Source organism: Carassius auratus, chromosome 8 (genome assembly GCF_003368295.1).
Source record: "Carassius auratus strain Wakin chromosome 8, ASM336829v1, whole genome shotgun sequence".
In the NCBI taxonomy this organism is placed as follows: domain Eukaryota; kingdom Metazoa; phylum Chordata; class Actinopteri; order Cypriniformes; family Cyprinidae; genus Carassius; species Carassius auratus.
The window spans coordinates 15,856,536-15,877,945 of NC_039250.1; the positions used below are offsets into that span (position 1 = coordinate 15,856,536).

Sequence of the window (21,410 nt, forward strand, 5' to 3'; positions counted from 1 at the left end):
CTAAATAACAACAAGCACTTACTTGTTAGATGGTTAGACTTTGGTTTAGGTTTGCATGTAATTATCCATAATTCATAGTTATCACTAAAGGTGCTACATTTAATGTCTAACAAGGACACTGAAAGTGATACCCAATTTGTCAATGCATTACAAATTTTTCAAAACATCCATAGGCAGAGGATGAACCAACTTTAGGGTAAGGATAGATGCGATTCCTACTTAAAAACACATTCAAATAGTATGTCTTAAAATGCTTCTGTGTCTCCTATCAACAACCTACACATCCTAATATAAACACTCGTTATAAAAGTGGTTATTTTCACAAATCATTATAATTTAAAGCAGTGGCGGCTCCCGACAATTCTGACTGGGGGGGCAATGGGGGGTCCTGGTCATTTCAAGGGGGGGTCTCATGAAAACCAGCAAATAATACAGTGGGCACGGCAAATAACTGCATATTACTGCATCGAAAATACATTTTGGTCCAACAATAGCAAAAACTATGACTTTATTCAGCATTGTCTTCTCTTCAGTGTCTGTTGTGTGAGATTTCAAAACACTGTAGTGTAGTGATATCCGGTTCATGAACGAATCATTCGATGTAACCGGATCTTCTTGAACCAGTTCACCAAATCAAACTGAATTGTTTGAAATGGTTCGCGTCAGCAATACGCATTAATCCACAAATGACTTAAGCGGTTAACTTTTTAAACGTGGCTGACACTCCCTCTGAACAGGGCCGTGTAGAGACCTTTGGAGGGGCAGGTGCTCAAAATATAAAAGGGGCACATGGAACAAGGCTTTAAATGGCACTGTTCAAAATATAAATACAGCAATATATTGTGATGCATTCCTTGCTGATTCGCGTATCGATATGGATGGTTATGTACTGATACAACAGCAAATGCTTTGATGCAGTTTTGAAAAAGAAACAATACAGAAGACAATTTTAAGTTTAAAATAATAATAGCTCTGGGATTAGAAACTGAAATGACTTAAATTGTCCCAACCTGATGGCTTTTTCTTCTCTGTTCTACAGAATAATTAAGAACAGCGGTTATAGTAAAAACTATAGAAAACACTTCCTTGCTACATTTTCCTCTTTCTCACCAGCCTCTGTCTCCTGGCTTGCAGTTCCCTACTCTCTTTTTTGTCACTTGTGCCTCTACATTTCCCTCTTTTTCTTCCTCTATCTCCATCTCCTCATTTGATCTATTCCACTCTCTGTCCATCTAGGAATAAGGCTCTAATTACTATTTCAGCATTAATCTATTATTTTAAACATCACTCACTACTACTCTTGCACCTAATCAATAAGTCCACCTTAAATATTGACATAAAACATTAAAAAACTGATACACTCGAATACAGTGATTAATATTATTATTACTGTTGTAGTTGTTAATGTCTAAAATTGAACACCTTTGCAATGTAAACAAATGACAGGCTACATTTGTTATTCATATTCTTCACACTGTACTTTGATGTCAGGTATATTATGTATTTTTTATTGACATTGATATTTTTACATTTATTTCCAGAGAGATATTATTGAGTGTACAGGCTAAAGTGGTCTTGCTGTTGTAAACACCGTTGCTATTGTAGAAGAAAAAAAAATGCATCACATTTAAAATATAATTATATAATTAATTTCTGAAATGTTTTTATTTTTATAATGATAATTCAGAGAATGAGAAAATCTGAATAAGCCTTACCAGTGTTGTGATAATTATTTTTAAGGCACTCAACGTGTTAAAAAATAAATAAGGACTGTAATATAATAAAAGTTTAGTCAAATAAAATAAAAAAGACCAGACCCCTCGATGCCTGTGAAACTTTTCTGCCTCAAACACAGTGTTTGGAATAATGGCGTTTAAAAGAACGGCGTTAGGTAACGACATATTTTTTCAGTAACAGGGTAATCTAACTAATTACTTTTCCCATCGTTACAACGCCTTTACCATTACTGAAAGTTAAATGCGGTGCGTTACTATGCATTGATTTAATAAACTATGCAATCTGAACGCACCCCTGGCTCACACACAGCGAGATAAGCGATTATGATTGGCTAAGGCAGAGTCAGTTAGCCAATCAGAGCCAGTGTTTTTACACACATGCCGGCACACGCTCCAGCGCTAGCCGCGCCAAACACACACACACACACACACACAAACACACACGCAACAACTACAGAGATTCACAGCAGAAATGGCGAGTCAGGAGCAATCCGATGAAAAGTTGGCATTTTCAAGGTGGAGATATAAGCGCTACTTCAAATTCATTGTGGTCAAAGGCAAGAACGTGCATGTAATGTGTACATGTAATGTGTGACACACGCATCTACAAAGCTAGTGGCCCAAAACACTTTTCTTACAAAGATAATACTTGAATTGCAGGATAAAACTCTTGCTGTCTTTTGACGTGCAATAAATATCGAAAGTTATGTACGAACACCTCTCTGTTCGACTCATTTCAACTGACTTGTGAAAACTGATAAAATAAAAAAAAATCTTTGACATATAGCAACTTTTTTTTTTTTTTTTATACAGTAACGCAAATAGTTACTTTCCCTGATAACGAGTTACTTTTATTATAGAGTAATTCAGTTACTAACTCAGTTACTTTTTGGAACAAGTAGTGAGTAACTATAACGAATTACTTTTTTAAAGTAACGTTCCCAACAGTGCTCAAACAGCACGCTAGTGTTACACGCATAGTGAGAGCAGCTGAGAAGATCATTGGTGTCTCTCTCCCCTCCTTCCAGGACATTTATGGAACACGTCTCACCCGCAAAGCCCTCTGCATCACAGGTGATCCCACTCACCCATCACACAGCTTTTTCAGCCTGCCACCATCAGGGAGGAGACTGCGAAGTCTCCAGGCCAGGACCAGCAGACTGAAGGACAGCTTCATCCACCAGGCTGTCAGGAAGCTGAACTCCCTCCCGAACCTGCCCCCCCCGCCTCCCCTCTTCTTCCCCAGACACCACTGAACTATGAACCCCCCTAAAATATCCTTTAGCAATAAAAAAAGCGCGTGCGGCGTGAGGAATCGTCCCGGTCAGGTGAAAGGTCATCATGTTGGTCATTTTATTTACGGCTAAATTATTATTAATAAATTGTACTAATGTTATGATTGGGCGTGGGCAGGCATTCACAAAAGGATATGTTATTACAAAAAAAAATTCGAGGAAATTTTGCTTTGACAAAAGGGCATTTAAGGGGCAAAGGAGCAGGTGCTCAAGTGAACCGGTTCTTTCGGACAATTCGATCAAATAAACCAGTTGAAAAAAAAAAAAAACGGTTCACCGGTTCTTTTGCGCTCGATGTAATGTCATTAGCGATGACTGCCCTTCATTCAAGCCTTCAGTTTACCCGCGCTTATAACATAAGCACAGAATCAGTTCAGAATCAATCACCAAAAGAATCAGTTCGGTTCAGACGAGTTGTGTGTCAGTCTGCTTCACACTGAATCACACATGCGCAGTATCATCGAAATAATTATTTATTATTGTTCTGCTTAGTTTGAAGAGAATTTTTAAAAAAATCTTTATCCCAGATATATAAATTTTTTAATCAAAAAGAGGATGGGGGGTCAAATGGGGGGTCAGAGCGTTTTTTTTGCAGGGTCTTGAGACCCCCCCAAGACCCCCCCTGGTGCTGCCGGTGATTTAAAGCAAGCATATGCATGATTTGGAATGGCGCAAACCCCCCACCCCCCCACATTTTATATGAATCTCTTATCACTTCAGTTGTTTGTTCTTTTTAACCATAAGTGCCTTGTGAAGAAAATTTTACAATTGTTCCATTTAAAATGCATTAAAGTATGCGAGACGTGAATTTATTTATTTTTTTATTTTTTTATGAAGGTATTTTACGTTACACTTCACACTTCTCTAGTAAGTTTTGTATGTGTGAAGACACTGAATACCATGAATAAAAGTTTTCTGAAATGAAATAAATTTTAATGGATTTCCCATGCTCGGAGAGTAGGGAAAAGTGAACACTAGGGATTACGCAGTTAATCAGAACACAGTTCATGCAAGTGGCTCTCTTCTAACATGCTGATGATTTGAATAAGATGTGTTAAATAAGAAACATCCATAATGTACAGAGCGGGGTGGGGGCGCGATGGCAGGGATTGAGAACCACTGGGCTAACCATTGCCTTACCTAATGCAGAAAAAAAACAAAAAAAAAAACATTTTGAGTGGATTATCATCTAGAAAGTGTACATAAAAGCACTCCCTTTATTATCATTAAGCTGTCACTCATCTTAATTAATTGCAATCTCACAAAATTCTGTTAATCAGTTAAGCTGACTGTACAATTAATATTTTATTTAGCCTTGAATTTTAGTGGAGAAGGCACGCTCCAAGTCGTTTAATGGGTGCAAGTAATAAAGAAGTTATCCAAAGGTAAAAGAGGAAAAACCACACTCTTAAGATATCGTTTCATAAATTTGTGACACACTGATGATGGCTTAGGCCGAAATGCATCTGTGTAAGACATGGTACTAATACATTTATGGAAAGATATCTTTAGAGTGTGTTTTTTCCTCTTTTACCTTTGGATAACTTCTATATTTATGGTGAGGGTATTCTAACTTAAAGGGGTCAAATTATTTTCATTTTTCTTCAGTGTGTTATTTAATTGTTTCTGCATGTATAAGATCTGCTGAGTTATAAAGCTCAAAGTCTCAAACCCAAAGAGATTCTTTATATTCTTTATAAACGTTAAGTCTCAGCCACGCCTCCTAAAATGAGTTTCATATGAAAGAGTTCCAAAACGCCGCCCGAAATATACACAAAGCAAGAAGGCATAACTTATATACTGGCTACAGTGTTGTTGCTGCCAGCATTTTTGCTGTGGTGGAACGAATAAGCCTTCCCCAGCCTTCCTACAAACACTCTACCTATGAAAACATCAGGCGAAATCATCTTCATCAAGAATAAATTCAAATTAATAAGTGTCTTTTGAATTTACCTCTTACTGCAGAACTAGAGAATGCAGATCTTATCCTGTTCTTTTGGGTTCTCTTCTTTTATTTATTTTTTACTGCATCTTTCATCTTCCAATGAAGATGAAGGGAGAGAGGTAAATGAAGAAAAGGACGAAGAGTTTAACTCATCACTCTCATTACTAGTGTCCTTCTTCTTTTTCTTTTCTTTGCCTATAAAAAAGGTTTTTCCATTAAATTCATTTGTCTGAGAGGTAGCTGTCACCTTTAATGTTGCCATTGCTTTCGTGGTGTACACACGCTCATGTGGTCGAACAGTCCGAACAGTTACAAAAGACCAACTACTCTTCGCTTACTGGCCTCACATGTAAACATTATGTGCACTAGCCAGATGGTATTTAAACTTTGCCTGCTGAAGACTGGTTTGGTTTGAAGATGAAAAATGTACCAAACACTCTTAAGTGTTCAGCTGGTTTTTTAATGCTGTCAGAGCAATAACAAAATCTGCTACTCTCTATTTTTTCAGTTGTCTCTGAATGGTTTATATGTAAATTGAGCTTATTTTGTCCATTAGAGCTAAAGATCAGAAAAAAAAACTGTACATTTACCACCCATAAAACCTCCCCTTGAAGAAATCAGGACATAAGTGGTTGAAAATTGGCAAAAGAGGCAGATTAAAATACCAGATGTAAACAGGAATGTATTTTCCTCATCTGCTTGTGATCTGATCAACAAAACACATCTTAACACCAGGTATAAAGAGGGCCTTATAATCCCTTACACTTAAAGGGTTATTTCACCCAAACATTTAAATTATCCCATGATTTACTCACCCTCAAGCCAACCTAGTTGTATATGACTTTCTTCTTTTAGCCAAATACAGAGTTACATTTAAAAATATTCTGACTCTTCAAGCTTTATAATGGGAGTGAATGGCACCTGGAATTTTGAAGCCAAAAAATGTGCATCCATCCATCACAAAAGTAGTAATCCATATGGCTCTAGGGGTTAATAAAGGCCTTTAGAAGCAAAGTTATGTGTTTTTGTAAGAAAAAATATCTATAATTATAACTTTATAAACCATTATCACTGGTTTCCGGTAATGGCTGTACACAAGTCTAGTTCCGGCGGGAGTGAGACCTCTTACCTGGTGCATAATATAGGAGTAGCATAAGCTTAGATGAGAGCAGACTGAAAATAGTTTCAGATAAAGTAAAAAAGTAATACTGAATAAATTAAAACTAATTTACTAAACCAGATTGTATAGTACTCACAACAAATGTATTATGTACTAATCATTATTCACCACAGCCGGATGCAAGAGTGTGCCTAAGAAAGTCACGTTCTTGCTCTAATGCTTCTATCCATTTCAAAAGGTTGTCCACTGGTGATTCATCAACAGATGCCTGGACGCCTTAACATAGGTATCATTGTTTCTTTTTAACACTCTGTTGTTGTTTTTTTTCATCAGACTTAGGTTTGAACAACTACATAATAACAACCACATCAGGATTGTGTAGTGGCTACATAGATCATTAATCATCTTACCTTTTTCACTTTCACAGCTTGCAGCAGGTGCTGTGTCTGGGAATGAGGCATCTGTAAAAATTTATGTAACCATTCTAATTCTCGTAACCAATTTTATAGTAAAATTATTATGAGAAAACAAGAAAATCCTGCACACTATCGACTTACAAAACAATAATAAAAAATAATGCCTGATGAAGATCATAGGATTGAAACATTGCTATTAAAATATATTTTTATAATATATATATCAGTCTTTTTTCCTACCTATCTATGACCTACAGGTGTGCAACGTTATAGTAAAATTATTAAAAAAGTGAATTAAATATATTATGTAGGTTACACTCAATAATTAATATAGGTTACATCAGGCCTGGATTGGCTAATCGGGAGCACCGGGAAAATTCCCGGTGGGCCGGTATGTTTTTTTGGCTGCGAGGGCCGTTGTTGTCATGGCACTGGGTTGAAATATATATTATTATTATTATTATTATTATTTTACCGCAGCCTCACTCTTATTTATTATTTTACCACCGTCCCACTATTTTGTATTTAATATTTTCTCGCAGAGTGCAGCCTGCAAGATAATGATGACGTGATTATCTGTTGACTCCCTGGCCCCGCCCCCAGCACGTCACCTTGCAGTTGCTAAAAAAAAAAAAAAAAAGTGAGATAAAAATGGATAACAGAAAGCGCAAATGCGGCGCTAAAAAGTAGTGATGGGATTTATGGCTCTTTGAGGGGATCCGGATCTTCGCGATCCGTTCCTTTCAAAGAGCCGTTCAAAAGAATGGCTCTTTTGACTCTTTTTAAATATTTAGTCAGTTTTAAGAAGCCAGCTTGGGGGCATCTCAGTTTATCCTGGAAATAATCACTGGGAGGTATTATGAGGTGAGATTTGTAGTCAAATAATTAAAGCTCAGATATCACACACCAATATCTGAGTTTGAATTATTCTGAAATATTGATTATTACCTCATTTCTCATGTGTCGACTATATTCCATAGGATTGCACAAATCCCTCTGCTTAGACAGTGACATCATTATTTTGATTTACCTTTAGTACAAAGTGTGTGTGTGTGTGTGTGTGTGTGTAAAACTACGTTGACTTATGTTATTCATACAATACCTACTCACAAATAAACGTAAAAAACAAAGCCGGCGGCAATGAATTTCTGTGCAAAACAGCTTTTACTACAAACACTTCCACACAAGAACATTGTTTTCACACAAGAACATTTTGATAGAAAACTATTTTTTTTTTTAAGTAGATAAAATTAGAATAAATAAAATGGAAATGTCTACATACTACATACTATTACTACTGTAAACTTTGCAAATAGGACATCAGCCCCTTCAAGTCAATGAACAATAACAAAGTGGGCTGCAATGAATGTCTGTGGAAAACAGCTTTTAGTGAAAAATTTCTATACAAGTACAGTATCACAAAAGAACATTTTTAATGATTTTAAAATAAGTTTTAAATGAACACAAAATGCAATGTAAATGCATGCACAACTAATAACTAATATCATCACGCTATAAAGGGTTGGCCTGCGCTGGGTGCGCCCCTCCCCCTATAACTGTTCTGTCTCCTGGCGGAGCTCATTTGTATGAACACGCATAGGAAAAAAGAACGATAGAAAGAACGGCTCCTCTCCAGTCGCGACTCGACTCCCATCGTTCATGTTTATGAGCCGTTCAAAAGAATCGGTTCGTTCGCGAACGTCACAACTCTACTAAAAAGTCCAGAATAAATAAGAAAAAAGCTTTGGAAACTGACGCGGCCAAATGTTCTAAACTGAGCACATTCTTCCTCAAAAAAAAAAAAAAAAAAATTGAGACGACGAGGCCGGTAAGTAAGCTAACGTTAAGGTAGTTAGGAGCAGTTCAAGATGCTAGCGACATTGCAAAACGTTGTATGCAAACCACCGCTCATGTATCAAACTTTTTCTTGTAGCTCTTCACTAGCAGCCGCCTCTAGTCAGTCCAGTTTGCTGCTAACAGTGAAGAGCAAGGCCCAGTAACGTTACCGAGCTTCAGTCAAGAGCCCAACACACCAGAATGGGCAGGTAGGATTGTCATTCAGAAGAACTAATAGTAATGAAGAGCCCTGCTCAATGAAAAATGCCCTGAGATAATTAATGATACCCAAGTAGGTATCGCTGCAGCCCGGAGACCTCCAAGTGGGAGGAACTTTTGCCGCTAATGGGAGGGACTTTACAAATGGGCGGGGTTTACGCGGAAATTTCAAATTGCGTCATTGCCGGGGTGCGCAAGAATGAGGATGGCATAAAGTAGCATGAAATTTATTGATTTATTGTTTTTCATTGTAGTTTAAATTTTATTAACAAGAGGTTGTTTTTTTATTTTGTGACAACTGCAATCATTCAAGTATATTAAATGATATTAAAATGATCAGTTTCAAGAAAATGAATGAGTAATTTAAAGCAATAAAATGTTTACTGTATGTTAATGTTTTTCTTTAATGCAAGTTTGAAATCTGAGGGAGAATTATATTGTTTAGATTGTTACAACCCCCTTGGCTCTAGGTGAAACAACATTACAAAAGGCCACACATGGAAGTAAATTTGACAAATAAACATTTAATTAAAAAAAAGAAAAAAAAAATCTAAATAGTAATACAAGAATTAATAATAATAATAATAAAAAAAAACACTCCAAGACTTAAGAGGAAAATATTAATGGTCCTAAAGTCCAATTTAAGACACTCTTTTCTCCATCTCCTTTTTATCACCAACTCAATCACAGGTAACACTACACACCATTCAAAATTCAAGTTGTATTTGTTATATGACATGCAAAGAGCAGTGAATTGTAGGTCTGGCATACTCTTTTTAGACTGTGCAAAAAATAAGAGAAAATTTAAATACAAATAATGAAACAATAGGAAAAAAAATAAAAGTTTTTTTGGGGGGAGATACTTAAATACAAATAATAAAAATATACACAATATTAAACTATTAAACTACTACACAGATGATTTGTAGAGATGATACACAGAAACTGCTACACAGATGATGTGCAGAGATGTAAACAATGTGCAGTGACCCTGTCAACACACCCATGTGGGGCCCATAAGGGATGGATATGGGCTGGTGAGTGGGCCCCATCTGGGCTGCCCAGATGGGGCCCAGTTAATTTTGTCCGGGGGTTCCATGGTGGCCCCATGTGGGCAAGCCCAGATGGGCTGAAGGTGGGCTTCACATGGGCCCTAGCTAAAACCTACTTGGGCATCCCAGGTTTCTCCCATCTGGGGCCCACACTAGCTGGGCCCCATGTGGGCTGATTATGGGTCCCTGCTATTATACCCATATGGGTAATAACCATTATTATTATTATTATTATTTTTGGGGAATTGGAATTTGAACAAATTCAAATTTTAATTCTTATTTTACAGTCAGTCCATACAGTTCTTTAACAGTTGTAAGATGTTAATATTTTTGTTACACAGCCAATATCCCCGAGTCTGGTGGACCCACCACATTATTAGGCTTTTAAATCAATACAGCCACAACAATTTATGTAAAAATAGTTAACAGATGTTTACTTTAGCTCAATATTACCAATGGTATATACATAATTTATGGTTCTTATTCGCCATTTACCCCTGTGAGATAACAATTATGATCATATGATGGATGAAAACATGGAAATTCAATTATAAAAAAAAAAAAATAGAAACAAGATTTTTTATCATTATTGGTGCTCATTTCTTAGAACTTTATTTAGAACAGGTGAAAGTGCTTGAAATGTAACAATTTTGTTACTTTGTGTGTGAATAGCAGGTGCAGAAAAAAAAACATTCGCGCACACAGACAAGACACAGCAGGCCCAGTTAGGAGGAGGACACAGTTAATAAATAGCGTAACTTTTTCTTTTAGCAAACATTGAAAATGGGTCTCACAGACCCGAACACCTTGGGTTAAACAAGCTAAAATAACAAGGATACCAGTAATAGAATTAATTACATTTTATTTAAGTAAAATTTATGACAACATGCTTTTGCACAGTGTTCCCTCACTGTCACAAACAGAATTAGTTTCTTTCCACCTCAAACGAGCCTGAAGCCTGAAGTCCTTGTTGAGGGGTTGACTGTCGGGCCTGTCTATTACCCCCCCGGTCCCTAGCACCAATGAGCCACTTGGAGACCGCCTTCTCGGCATCTTTACGGGTGATTTGGCTGGTCATGGCGTTTTTCTTTAAGCCTCCTTCAAGAAACAAATATAACGGTGACTTAATTCATATGTGCCAACACAACACTCAGCCAGGACTGTAGACAACTATGTTAAAAAAAGAGCTATATAAATTAAGATTATTATTAGAAATAACACTCTTGAACACACAAGCTAAGCAACTGAGAGACATGTGCGAACACACTGCTCAGCCAGGACAACAAACGCTTCATTCACAATATTTAAAATTGACATGTTTATAACGTTAGGGTATTGTGACACCTTTCTATTATGGGTACACCTTAAAACATTATCCACATGCACACCTACCATATATTACTTCATACAGTTTTAAGGCCTTGAACTCTCTCTTCCCATTTCGGCCCACAAAGTTATACTGCCTGGATAGGCCATGGTCTAGGAGAAAAGTCATCATCCTTTTTGTGGCCTCGTCAACAGTCCCCCCTCCTATGTCAGTCACAGCTGCAACCTGAGGGGGAACAAAGGCAATACAAAGCAAATTTATCTACAGTATATTGCTCACTGGAGTAAACCACTCAACATGAAAGAACTGCCAGAAGCATGGGTGTGAGCTAGGCGTGGAACGGTACATGTATTCGTATTGAATCGAAATGGTAGGGGCATCACTACATTGATTAAAAAATAAAAATCAAATGTTTTTAATGGTAGTATTATTTTATACAGAAATAAAGTATTTATAATTCAGATGAGAATAAAGTTAGTGTTAATTAAAATGAAGGAAAACAAATATATTGATCTGAAATATAGCAAATTAACTTTAAATTCATTCAGATACAATTACCAAACATATCTCAAGGTATTTTTTGTCTCTTTATTAATTTAATAAACTAATTATCTAAAACTTGTCAAAAAGTTGTGAGCACACTTGGGAAGTTTCAGATCAAATTCACTGCAAGCCCCCCAATAAAATTTAATTGAGTTGCACTACCCTAGACTTAACATGCATACCAGTTCGGACATGAAGTTTGGGTTTGCCAGTTTTTCTTCCATGATTTCCACATCCCTAACTGTCTTTAGGGGGAAACCCTCGGGGGTAGAAGAGAAGGTGGTGCCGATGTTGCCACGCTGTTGTAGAAGCGTTTGTAACATCCTCCCCTGGATTTTTTGTGTCTCTTTCATCTCCTCAATCAGTGTTAAGATGCGAACAAACATGTTGCCCCTGATTTGTCTTTGAGAGGTTTCTGGTGACATGGTGACGTGGTGATGGGTTGAAACATCAGGCCATCTCAGGTTACCCAGAGGTGGTGGAAGTGTCGGCCTAGCAGATGATGGTGAAGAACTGAGGGTGGATGGAGGCGGTGCAGGTGTCAGCACAGACCTGAGGGTGGATGGAGGCGGTGGAGGTGTCAGCACAGACCTGAGGGTGGATGGAGGCGGTGGAGGTGTCAGCACAGACCTGAGGGTGGATGGAGGCGGTGGAGGTGTCAGCACAGACCTGAGGGTGGATGGAGGCGGTGGAGGTGTCAGCACAGACCTGAGGGTGGATGGAGGCGGTGGAGGTGTCAGCACAGACCTGAGGGTGGATGCACCATACAAAAATCAACACTGTAAAAATCTCGTACAACAACAAAAAAAATCTTAGTACTAATTTCTCCTAGCTTTTTCTTTTTGACTCAACTTTTGTAAATAACAGTACGAACTGAAAATAAGTTGTCTGTGATAGAAAAAAACAAAAAAACAAATCTTTTGAAGTTGAGGCAATTCAACATCTTGTGTCTATTCGAAACAAAAGTTCTTATTAAGAATAAACGGGTTCAGATGTTCTAATCTTTTTTGTCAGAAATAAGATTAGTGATTTATTCTAGTTTATGAGGCTGAAAACTTGATCATCTTGGTTTCTTTCAAAGCAACAAATTATGTGTTTTGCTAAACACTGTTCAAAGACCCCAAACTCGCACAAAAAAAGCCAAGAATCAAACCACCCAACCAAAGGAAATGATCATCACCTAAATGGTAAAAAAAATTTACAGTATGGAGGTGATTACCTGAGGGTGGATGGAGGTGTAGGCCTGATTTGGCTGCCGGACCAATTGACATCATCCTCATCGTCACTGTACAAAATCACTCGTCTAGAAATTTATAATATACAAGCACATCAATGAGTTAAAGCACTTTAAAAAACAGTTGGTTAAAAAAATATATATATACATTTTGGACAACAGATGATACCACTAAACATAGGGTTGGTACACATTTCCACCAGAGAATTTCCATGACTGATCTATATACAGTATGACAACACTCTGGGTACCAGAGAGACACTCACATGGATCCTTAGCATCTGTTCCAACACCCCATTCCACCTTCAGGCATGCACACATCCATTTGTATACATCTCTTTTAACCCTCTAAACATGTGATTGTTACTTTTATTAATTGATTACATTTAATTTTATTATTGGTTAATTGTATATCTGTTGTCTACCTCCCTAGTTTTGACAGCTTTGAGCCAAATACCGTATTTTTCGGGACTATTAGTCGCACCTAAGTATAAGTCGCATCAGTCCAAAAATATTTCATGACGAGGAAAAAAACATATAAGTCGCACTGGGCTATAAGTCGCATTGATTTAGAACCAAGAACCAAGAGAAAACAATACTGTCTACAGCCGCGAGAGGGCGCTCTATGCTGCTCAGTGCTCCTGTCACCTATCAGATCGGCTGCATATTTATCTACCTGCAGTTTGTAATCTGCAGAATAGGATTTTCTTTTGGGGGCATTTTGTTTGCATTCAGTCTTTTTCAGTTGTCTTTAAGTTAATATTTCAGTTAACAGATTTCAGTTGTTTTCAGTTAATGTTTTCAGTGGTATGCTACAGGAGCACTGAGCAGCATAGAGCACCCTCTCGCGGCTGTAGACGGTAATGTTTTCTCTCGGTTCATGTCAAATTAATTTTGATAACTCACACCTGACTATAAGTCACAGGACCAGCCAAACAATGAAAAAAAGTGTGACTTATAGTCCGGAAAATACGGTACACTTAACAAAACTCCCACAAAACTTGTCCTTCCTGTGTCATTGGGAAATTCAAATTTTCATCATCCATTTAGTAGTAGTAGTTCAAATACCCTCACCTCTTTTTGCGCTTCCCCCTTCCCATATTCTCTGTAGAATCAGATTCGGTTGGTACATCTGTGTTCTGTTCATACTCGACTAATTTTGTGCGGGCAATTTCATACGTTGCTTTGGGAGACAGACAAATGAGTGGCAATTAGTTTCATTCAGAGCTAATTTAAACCGAACCAACAGTGAACTCATTATGTCAGATAATCTCGTACAAATGGACACCTTACCGACTTTTCTCTTGACAGTCAACTTGTATGTCGCCCAGTCAGTGTGAGGGTCCTGTTGCTCTATGACCGCCTTTGCCATGTTCATCCTTGCTGGTGGCCAGTAGCATTCATCCTCCTCAGGCCCGATAAACCACTTGGTCGGTATAACTGCCAATCCTCCACTATTTATAAATTCAACTATCGCGAAAGGTAACATGCTTAAAGAAAAACAAATACATGCAAAAAAAAATTAAAACAAACAATAAAAAATAATAATAAATAGCACACTAGTGCAGGAGTGGCAATGCCACGTATCCAGTCTTGAGTGGCAATAACACCATTTTTGTTTTTAACTCCTCAACAGGTAACAGCTGCAAGTCTTCAGATAAATTAAAAACAAAAAGAATTCCAAGACATGATGAGTCCATTGGATAGGTGAAAAAGGATTTGGCAGTTTCAAAGAAATTACACAGGACTTTAACAGTTCCAGAATGTGACAAAATGTTCCGCACAATAAGAATCCTTCCCCCTACAGAAAAACAGTCATCGCCACGAGAGGAGGAGATCAGTGTCTGTCCATCATTGTAACGCCTGTATTGTTCCCATGTTGCAATTGAATTAATCAATGGTCCAGAAAAGTGGAGCTGTTTAAGTGGGCTGAAAACTGATGTGGTCTTTTGGCTTGCCACTTTCTGCTTCTCATGGATTCGCCTGACGAGTTGTTGGACAGGGTTTTGAGGCCGACGGACAAGTTTTTTCAGTTTACCTAAAAATGTCTCAAAGGGAAAAGCTGAAACACTATCTAACGGGCCGAAATTTCGTGCATCTTGAGCTAGGTGGATCAATGAATGCATGTTATAGCTGACAAATTCAGCACCATAAATTGCAGCAAAATCTGTTACAAAGAGTTTCAAAATCTCCTCAGCATAGTCACAATTGTCAGGAGAACATAAGGCAGGACTCAGAAGTATTCTCATAGATACTGATAGAAGTAAAAAGTTTCTGTACATTATACTGGGTATATTATTGAGGAGAACAACAGGCCCAGTGTAAAGTAAAAATTGCCGAAGCTCTGTAGCTTTCCATGTGCTGAATTCAAACAAAGATCGTGGTTTCCTTGCAAAATTGCTAGGTAAATATTGCCTGATAGAAACCATAAATGCTGACATTACAACAAAAAACTTCATAGATTGCCTGCATTTCAGCGGCCCCTTCAACCAAAGAAATATTAACTTACGCATTGCCCCCAAGCAGACAAGGTGCATATAATCTAACACAAAACTGGTAACTAAACCTATACCCAGGTCATTTAGGGGGGAGGCTGACAGTTGGTGCTGTTGATAGCCTTGCCTGCCAAATTGCTCATCTGTCCTGAGCTCTGCTGATATTTCAGGATAAGCCACCTTCCCATTAATGTACTGGCCTTTTTGAGTGCACCTCTCACACCCATAATAGCCCGTATGGCCTTTGGAGCATTTAAGAAAGGCACGAGCAGGTGCATCACAAATAAAAGCATCAGGTAATGGTACCCTGAAATGTACACCATTGTACACAATACCACTCTGAGAAATTGCTTTCATATCTACAATGAATTCTTGTAAATACTCTTGCACATTTGCGGGTTTGGACACACCAGAGTACACTCCAATTACAAAGACACTACACTCTGGAATTTCCTTAATCATACCCAGAATAGGCCACAGACTCAAACTGGAGCTACGGAATAAGGGCAATCCATCGATGTTAATTCGAAGTGTGAGAGTATCAGTCACATTTGCTAAATGTCCTAAAGATGTTAGTTCAGCTATGAGAGCATTTTCGATTCCAAAGTGGTAGTAGGACCCCCCAGCCATATTCGCCACATTGCAAGATCTGTCAGTTGACATAAGAGTTCTGCCATCCATTGGGATATCAAGACCCTTTCTCCTTAGGATTTTAAGAAGTGCAGACAGCGCTGTTTGTGGTATGTTGAATTCTGCAGCCCACTCTGCAATCCCATGCGAATCATCATCATTGTCATCTTCCAAGTCAGAACACACATCTCCATGCAAATCACAGTCACTATCACAACCAGGCATATCACCTGGAACCCGGTTTTCAGAATCCAAATCATCAAATGAGGAAATGTTAAAATCATAAAAAGAATCTGAGGAATTTTCATCTTCTAAATCAATTGATGAATTCTCAAAACAGTTCTGATCACAAGCATCGTAGAAAGTGTCCATGGAATCTTCGCTTTCAGTATGCTCTAACAAATCATCCAGTTGGTATTCGTTTTCAGAGTCATGTGCCAACAAATCAATCATAGACTCCTTTTCAAGGAGACGCAAATGTTCCTCCACTTTCGCTGATATTTTCCTCCTTTTAGTTCTTTCTGAACACTCCATTATTCTATATTAAAAAAATAGAAAATAAAAAAAAGCATTTTAGTTTTTAGCTATGATTACAGGGGATCGGGAATGACAAACTCTAGAGTACAATTGCAAATCATATAGTTTGGTAAACTGGTATTAATGTGGCTGATTCTACCATCTGTTCTTAGTAGCCTTCAATTTGATAAGTAAACTATTTGTAAGATAGCATTTATCTCTCTGTTAAGGCCGAACCCTTTACTATCGTGTTTCAATTGATTTCGATTAATATGCGCGAGGGAGAGAGAGCCAGACAGCGCTCGTGCTGTTTGAAGACCGCAAGAGTGTGCGCGCGCGCGGCCAGGCGGGGCTCTCTCTCTGCTCGATCGTGTTTGAAGACGGTGAGAGTGTGCGCTCGCGGCCGGGCGTGGCTCTCTCTCTCTCTGCTCGTTCTTATTTTCGCCCCAGCAGTCATTCACCGATCAAATGGCGGGACAAATGTTTTTGCTATGGCGGCCGCGAAAAAATGTAGGAAAACCCCTGTATCAGTCGGCCTTTGTAGCTAAAGTGCATGGCAATATGGAACTTAGGAAAACACTGTAGATTAATCCACAATATTAAACGACGCATTAAACAATTCACACGTCGCCTTAATGTAACAGACAAATAAACATATTTATTTAGATAAATGAGTCCCTTATTACTATGGAAAACCCTTCCACGTCGCTATTTGTTCCATTTAAGAGGTGAATTCGTAGTGCACCAGTTAAACTCTGCTTCTCTGCGTGCTCCCGCGGCCATGGGATGCAAATCAGGCGGCAATGAGTGCCTTGGCACAACACCCTAGCCGATAAAACATTTCTGACAATCAAATGGACTTTCATCAGTGTTTTTGCTTTAACTGTAAATGCAACAAGTGCAAACATTAAAATGCCACCAGATGGTAAAAGCGGAGAAATTGACATTTTAGAGGGTTTTTTTAACAGCTTGCTAACTGCCTGTTCGACTGCCTTGCTAACAAGTTCGCAATCAAATCCTTCTAAACAATGTATTCAAATCAACCACTCAAAATAAGCTATGCATGATATTTACTTGATAAATTAAACTCGTCTGTTCAACGCATGCTTAACCAGGTTTAATTGTTTACATTCGCGAAAAGCTAGTCCCTGGCCTCTTAACTAATACTTTCCAAAAAAGCTTTTGGTTAACATACATCATACTGTAAAATCATCCCCTGTTTATTATACATTGAAGCAGAGTCTTACCTGTCTTTTGTCCAGTCGACACCGTAATGGATCCTTAACGGACAGCAGACTAAAGGCGGCAAAATTGTTGCTGGGCAAACTTCTTTCGCTCAGTGATGGGGGTGGAGCTTTCCGGATGTGCGCTGCACACAGTGCGCACTGCTTAGGTTTGAACATTTTGTGCAACCTGCTGTGGCAAACTTGTCTGTTGAAAGTTGTATAGTGCTTCAGACCACTATTAAATTGCTATGGCTTCTAAATAGCTTAATAGTCTAATAATATTCATATAAAAAGTGACCCTAGCCTAGTGGCTATTGTTAAAAAAAGCATCCATGTCTGACATAATTAATTTTGAATATATATATAAAAACATAATATCTTGTGGAGCCCTAGCTGGAGCACTGAGTTTAGCCCATCTACTGCCCATGTGGGGCCCAACAACAAAGCCCACTCTGAGCCCATGCCCAGCCAAAGCCCAACTAGCCCAAGTGAGGCCCATGTGGGCCCCAAGTGGACGTGTTTGCAGGGGAGGAGGAGTTGCATAGTTAGGTTGTGTCAAAAAAGTGCAGTGTGCAGAGTTATTGGGTAGCCCTAAACAACCAGTCTATAAAGTTCAGTGTGTTTAATGTCCATGTTTAGTAGTCTGTTAGCATGAGGGAAGAAACTCCTCCTGAGCCTCTCTGTTTTTGCCATCAGACTGCAGAAGCGTCTGCCTGACTGTAGCAGATTTCCAGGGTGTGTGGGGTCTTTAAGGATCTTAACAGCCCTAGATTTACATCTCCTGGTGTGGATTTCTTGCAGAGAGGGGAGAGATGTTCTGGAGATGCGCTCAGCTACTCTTTGCAGGACATTTGCATACCTGCTCACACTCTCCACTGGGGTCCCGTTAATGATGATTGGGGTAGATCCACTGCTGCCTCAAATAGAAAAGAGATATATTGTAAAATATTATTACAATTTACAATATGACTGTTTCTACTGCATTTCTGAACAAATAAATGAAGGCCTGGTGAGCATCAGACTTCAAAACCATTACAAAATCTGTCCAACCCCATACTGTCCAGTAGAATAGATATTTAAAGAACCTGAGGTTTTAACCTGCTTGATTTTTATTAGCATTGGAACACTTTGCTGCTGCTTTCACTCCAAGGCTATGGATTATATTTTTACTGGAATTAAGTGTCATTAGTCACTAAACATTCAGTCCAATGACATCCTAAAATAATTCACTGTTGACAAGTTAACATTAACTAAAGTACAATGATAACATTAATGAAAGTACAGTGAGACGTCCACAGAATGTAATGTCATTTATATTCCAACATTTGTCATTTAGTACAGTCTCTGACCATACCCCTGGAGCAATTTTAGGGACAAGCGCTGTTGCAAATGTCCACCTTTAAAGTATGAACATAATTTATCCACACAAAGACCCACCCACACACACACATTAGTCAAAATTCTTCAGACACAATAAATTACATATCTTGATGCATAAAAAGAACAAAACAAGGTTGAAAGAACAAAAAAATCAAGAAAGTGATCCTTTGGGTTTGCAGAGAGAGACGGTAACCAGGTCATTGAAATTTAACTTCTGGCCACCCAGACTTGAACTTTCTGTAACACAAAGTTTACACATAATGTTTTTGTTTGTTGGTGTTTACTACAATGACAAAATGAATTTTACACCTTATAGGCTACTGTTGATAATGCATGGTAGTGGACACTGCAGTTATCTTCATATAGCCACTGTTATTGAAAAAAATAACTTGGTAATTAAACCAAATGTTTCAATTGCATTACGTTATTTGAATTAACGTTACACGTAAAAACAGATAACATTTAAAAAATATAACAGCAGGTTTTGAAACAATGACCAGCTTTGTTAAAGTCGAAGCATAATCAGTTAGGAGTTTTAACTAAGACTCACTCTTATGGAACACTGTACTAAATCTATTAATAGTGTCACGGGAGGAGCACAAGACAGACACAGTGGGCGTGGCGTCAGGCCTCGGAGAGGCTTTTATTAACAGAAATCATAAAATAACAGGGAATAAAAGTGGCCAAAGGGGTAAAGTGTCCAAAATAACAGGGAATCTGGTGTCCTCGTCGTGCTGCAGGGTTTGTGTAGGTCGGGCAGTGTTCATCGAGGAAGGGTCCAGGCAAGGGGCGGAGTCCGGCGGCCGCACGCGCTCCCCTCCTCGGTCCGGGGCGCGAGGGGCGACGGCTTCTCCTAGCGGCCGCGTCTCTCTCGTTGGCCGCGGCGCTGGTAGGGGATGGACGGCCCGGCATCCTGGCCCGTCGGCCGTGTATACGGGTGCGGTTCCCATCCGGATCGCGGGTCCGGCAGCTCACGTCTTGGTGGCGCGGGAGTCCCTCAACGCACCCTTCCTGGACCCACGAGGACACCAGTGCATGCACGGGGAAGAGACCGGTCCCCCGAGGAGAGGCGCGTTGGGCTTTTAAACAGCGGCGGGGATGAGGCTCCATTCACATCAGGTGTGCCCCATCACACGCCGCCAGTCCTGACTCGTCCAGCGCCCCTCCTCTCACACACCCACTCCAGTCGGGAGCCTGGTGAAGGGCGGCGATTTAGGACGGGGTGCCGATGACAATCAGGGAGGAGGCAGCTGACTCGTCACAATAGTTATTGACGCTGAAAAACCTTGGGAAGTTGACGTCGTCCTTTTTTTTTTTTTTTTTTTTTGGTGGGTGGGAATTCGCAGCGTGCATTAACCCCATGACATTAAATAAACCAATCAAAAGACTCTGGAGGTTTGTACAGCCCACTTGGAGCTGAAGTCCCACCTATTTGGAGCTGACCCGCCCATTTGGAGCTGGCTCCTACCTCCGTTTATACCCATCTCATGATACCTGATGATTCAGCAATACATTAATGAAACTGAGATGATAACTGTCGTTAGAAAGTGCAATACATTTTATTTTAATCTTTATTTTTTATTTTGTTCTATATATATATATATTTGTTTTGATTAGATTTTTTTTTTCTTTATTTCAATGTTTGGATATTTATAAATACTAAATCTTAAAGAAAAGAGATTCTTACACTATCCTGTTATTTACTGTTCTAATAAATCTTCACTGTGAAGCAAAACTTAAGGCTTTTGTTTTTGCACTGAATTGGAAATGATGATGTTTTCAAAAATACGATGAATTGTATGAAGACAAGGCTGAATTATATTCTGAGGTTTTAATTACATTATTTTAAAATAGTCAGTTGTGAACTAAAGTGGGCCGGTCTAAGGCATGAAACTCCAGGGCTGAAAATGGGTCCCAATCCGGCCCTGGGTTACATCTAGATAACATTATATTATATTAAGCTAACATCTGCATGCAACTGCATAGTGTGTACAAAATACATTTCAGAAGATTGATTTCTAACCTGGGTTACTTTCAGGATCCACAGACTGCTAGGGAACCTCATTCTCCTCATCTGTGAAAATAATAGTTATGTAGCTAAATATGTAGCAAAGCAAGTAAATTGCTAATGTAGTGAATTAAATGATTAATGAGCTATTATCAAGTCAATATTAACCACAGGATGATCCATATCTTTCATTTTTATCTTACCGGTAGAGAATGGGGTTTTCTTGTCTTCCGCCTTCGCAACATTGGAATGTGGAGAATCAAAATCATGTCTCTGGAATCAATCATGATAGAGGATAAAGATAGGGGTGCTCCGATCACGATCGGCCGATCGTTATGCGCATCTCGTCAATACAGCCGGTTCTCTAATCAGCGGTTAATTCCATCAGGTGCCTGATTTCACATAGAGCAGCTGTTACTACACAGAGCCGTT

General features: G+C 38.8%; 1 protein-coding gene across 3 annotated transcripts; it reads right to left on the minus strand.

Moving 5' to 3' along the window:
- Positions 1–10,464: 10,464 nt before the first annotated feature.
- LOC113107408 (formin-like protein 2) lies at positions 10,465–19,583 on the minus strand. Of its 3 annotated transcripts, none has more exons than XM_026269899.1 (7): positions 17,612–19,583; positions 14,017–14,213; positions 13,798–13,906; positions 12,709–12,792; positions 11,672–12,236; positions 11,012–11,171; positions 10,465–10,717 (listed from the first exon to the last, which is right to left on the minus strand). In XM_026269899.1, the coding sequence occupies exons 2-7, from the start codon at positions 14,210–14,212 to the stop codon at positions 10,545–10,547; spliced, it is 1,287 nt and encodes a 428-aa protein (XP_026125684.1). In that variant the 5' UTR covers position 14,213; positions 17,612–19,583; the 3' UTR covers positions 10,465–10,544. The 3 variants fall into 3 exon arrangements, with proteins under 3 accessions (XP_026125684.1, XP_026125685.1, XP_026125686.1); XM_026269900.1 differs by lacking the exon at positions 17,612–19,583 and having other exon boundaries at positions 11,672–12,002; positions 12,042–12,236; positions 14,017–14,343; XM_026269901.1 differs by lacking the exon at positions 17,612–19,583 and having other exon boundaries at positions 11,672–12,041; positions 14,017–14,343.
- Positions 19,584–21,410: the final 1,827 nt, after the last annotated feature.

Coding starts and splice junctions, on each gene's coding strand:
- LOC113107408 (XM_026269899.1), bottom strand. CDS start 14,212: ATGTTACCTTTCGCGATAGTTGAATTTATAAATAGTGGAGGATTGGCA. Junction 12,237..12,708: donor ACACCTCCATCCACCCTCAG/GTAATCACCTCC, acceptor ATCCACCCTCAG/GTCTGTGCTGACACCTCCAC. Junction 11,172..11,671: donor CAAACTTCATGTCCGAACTG/GTATGCATGTTA, acceptor GTTCCCCCTCAG/GTTGCAGCTGTGACTGACAT.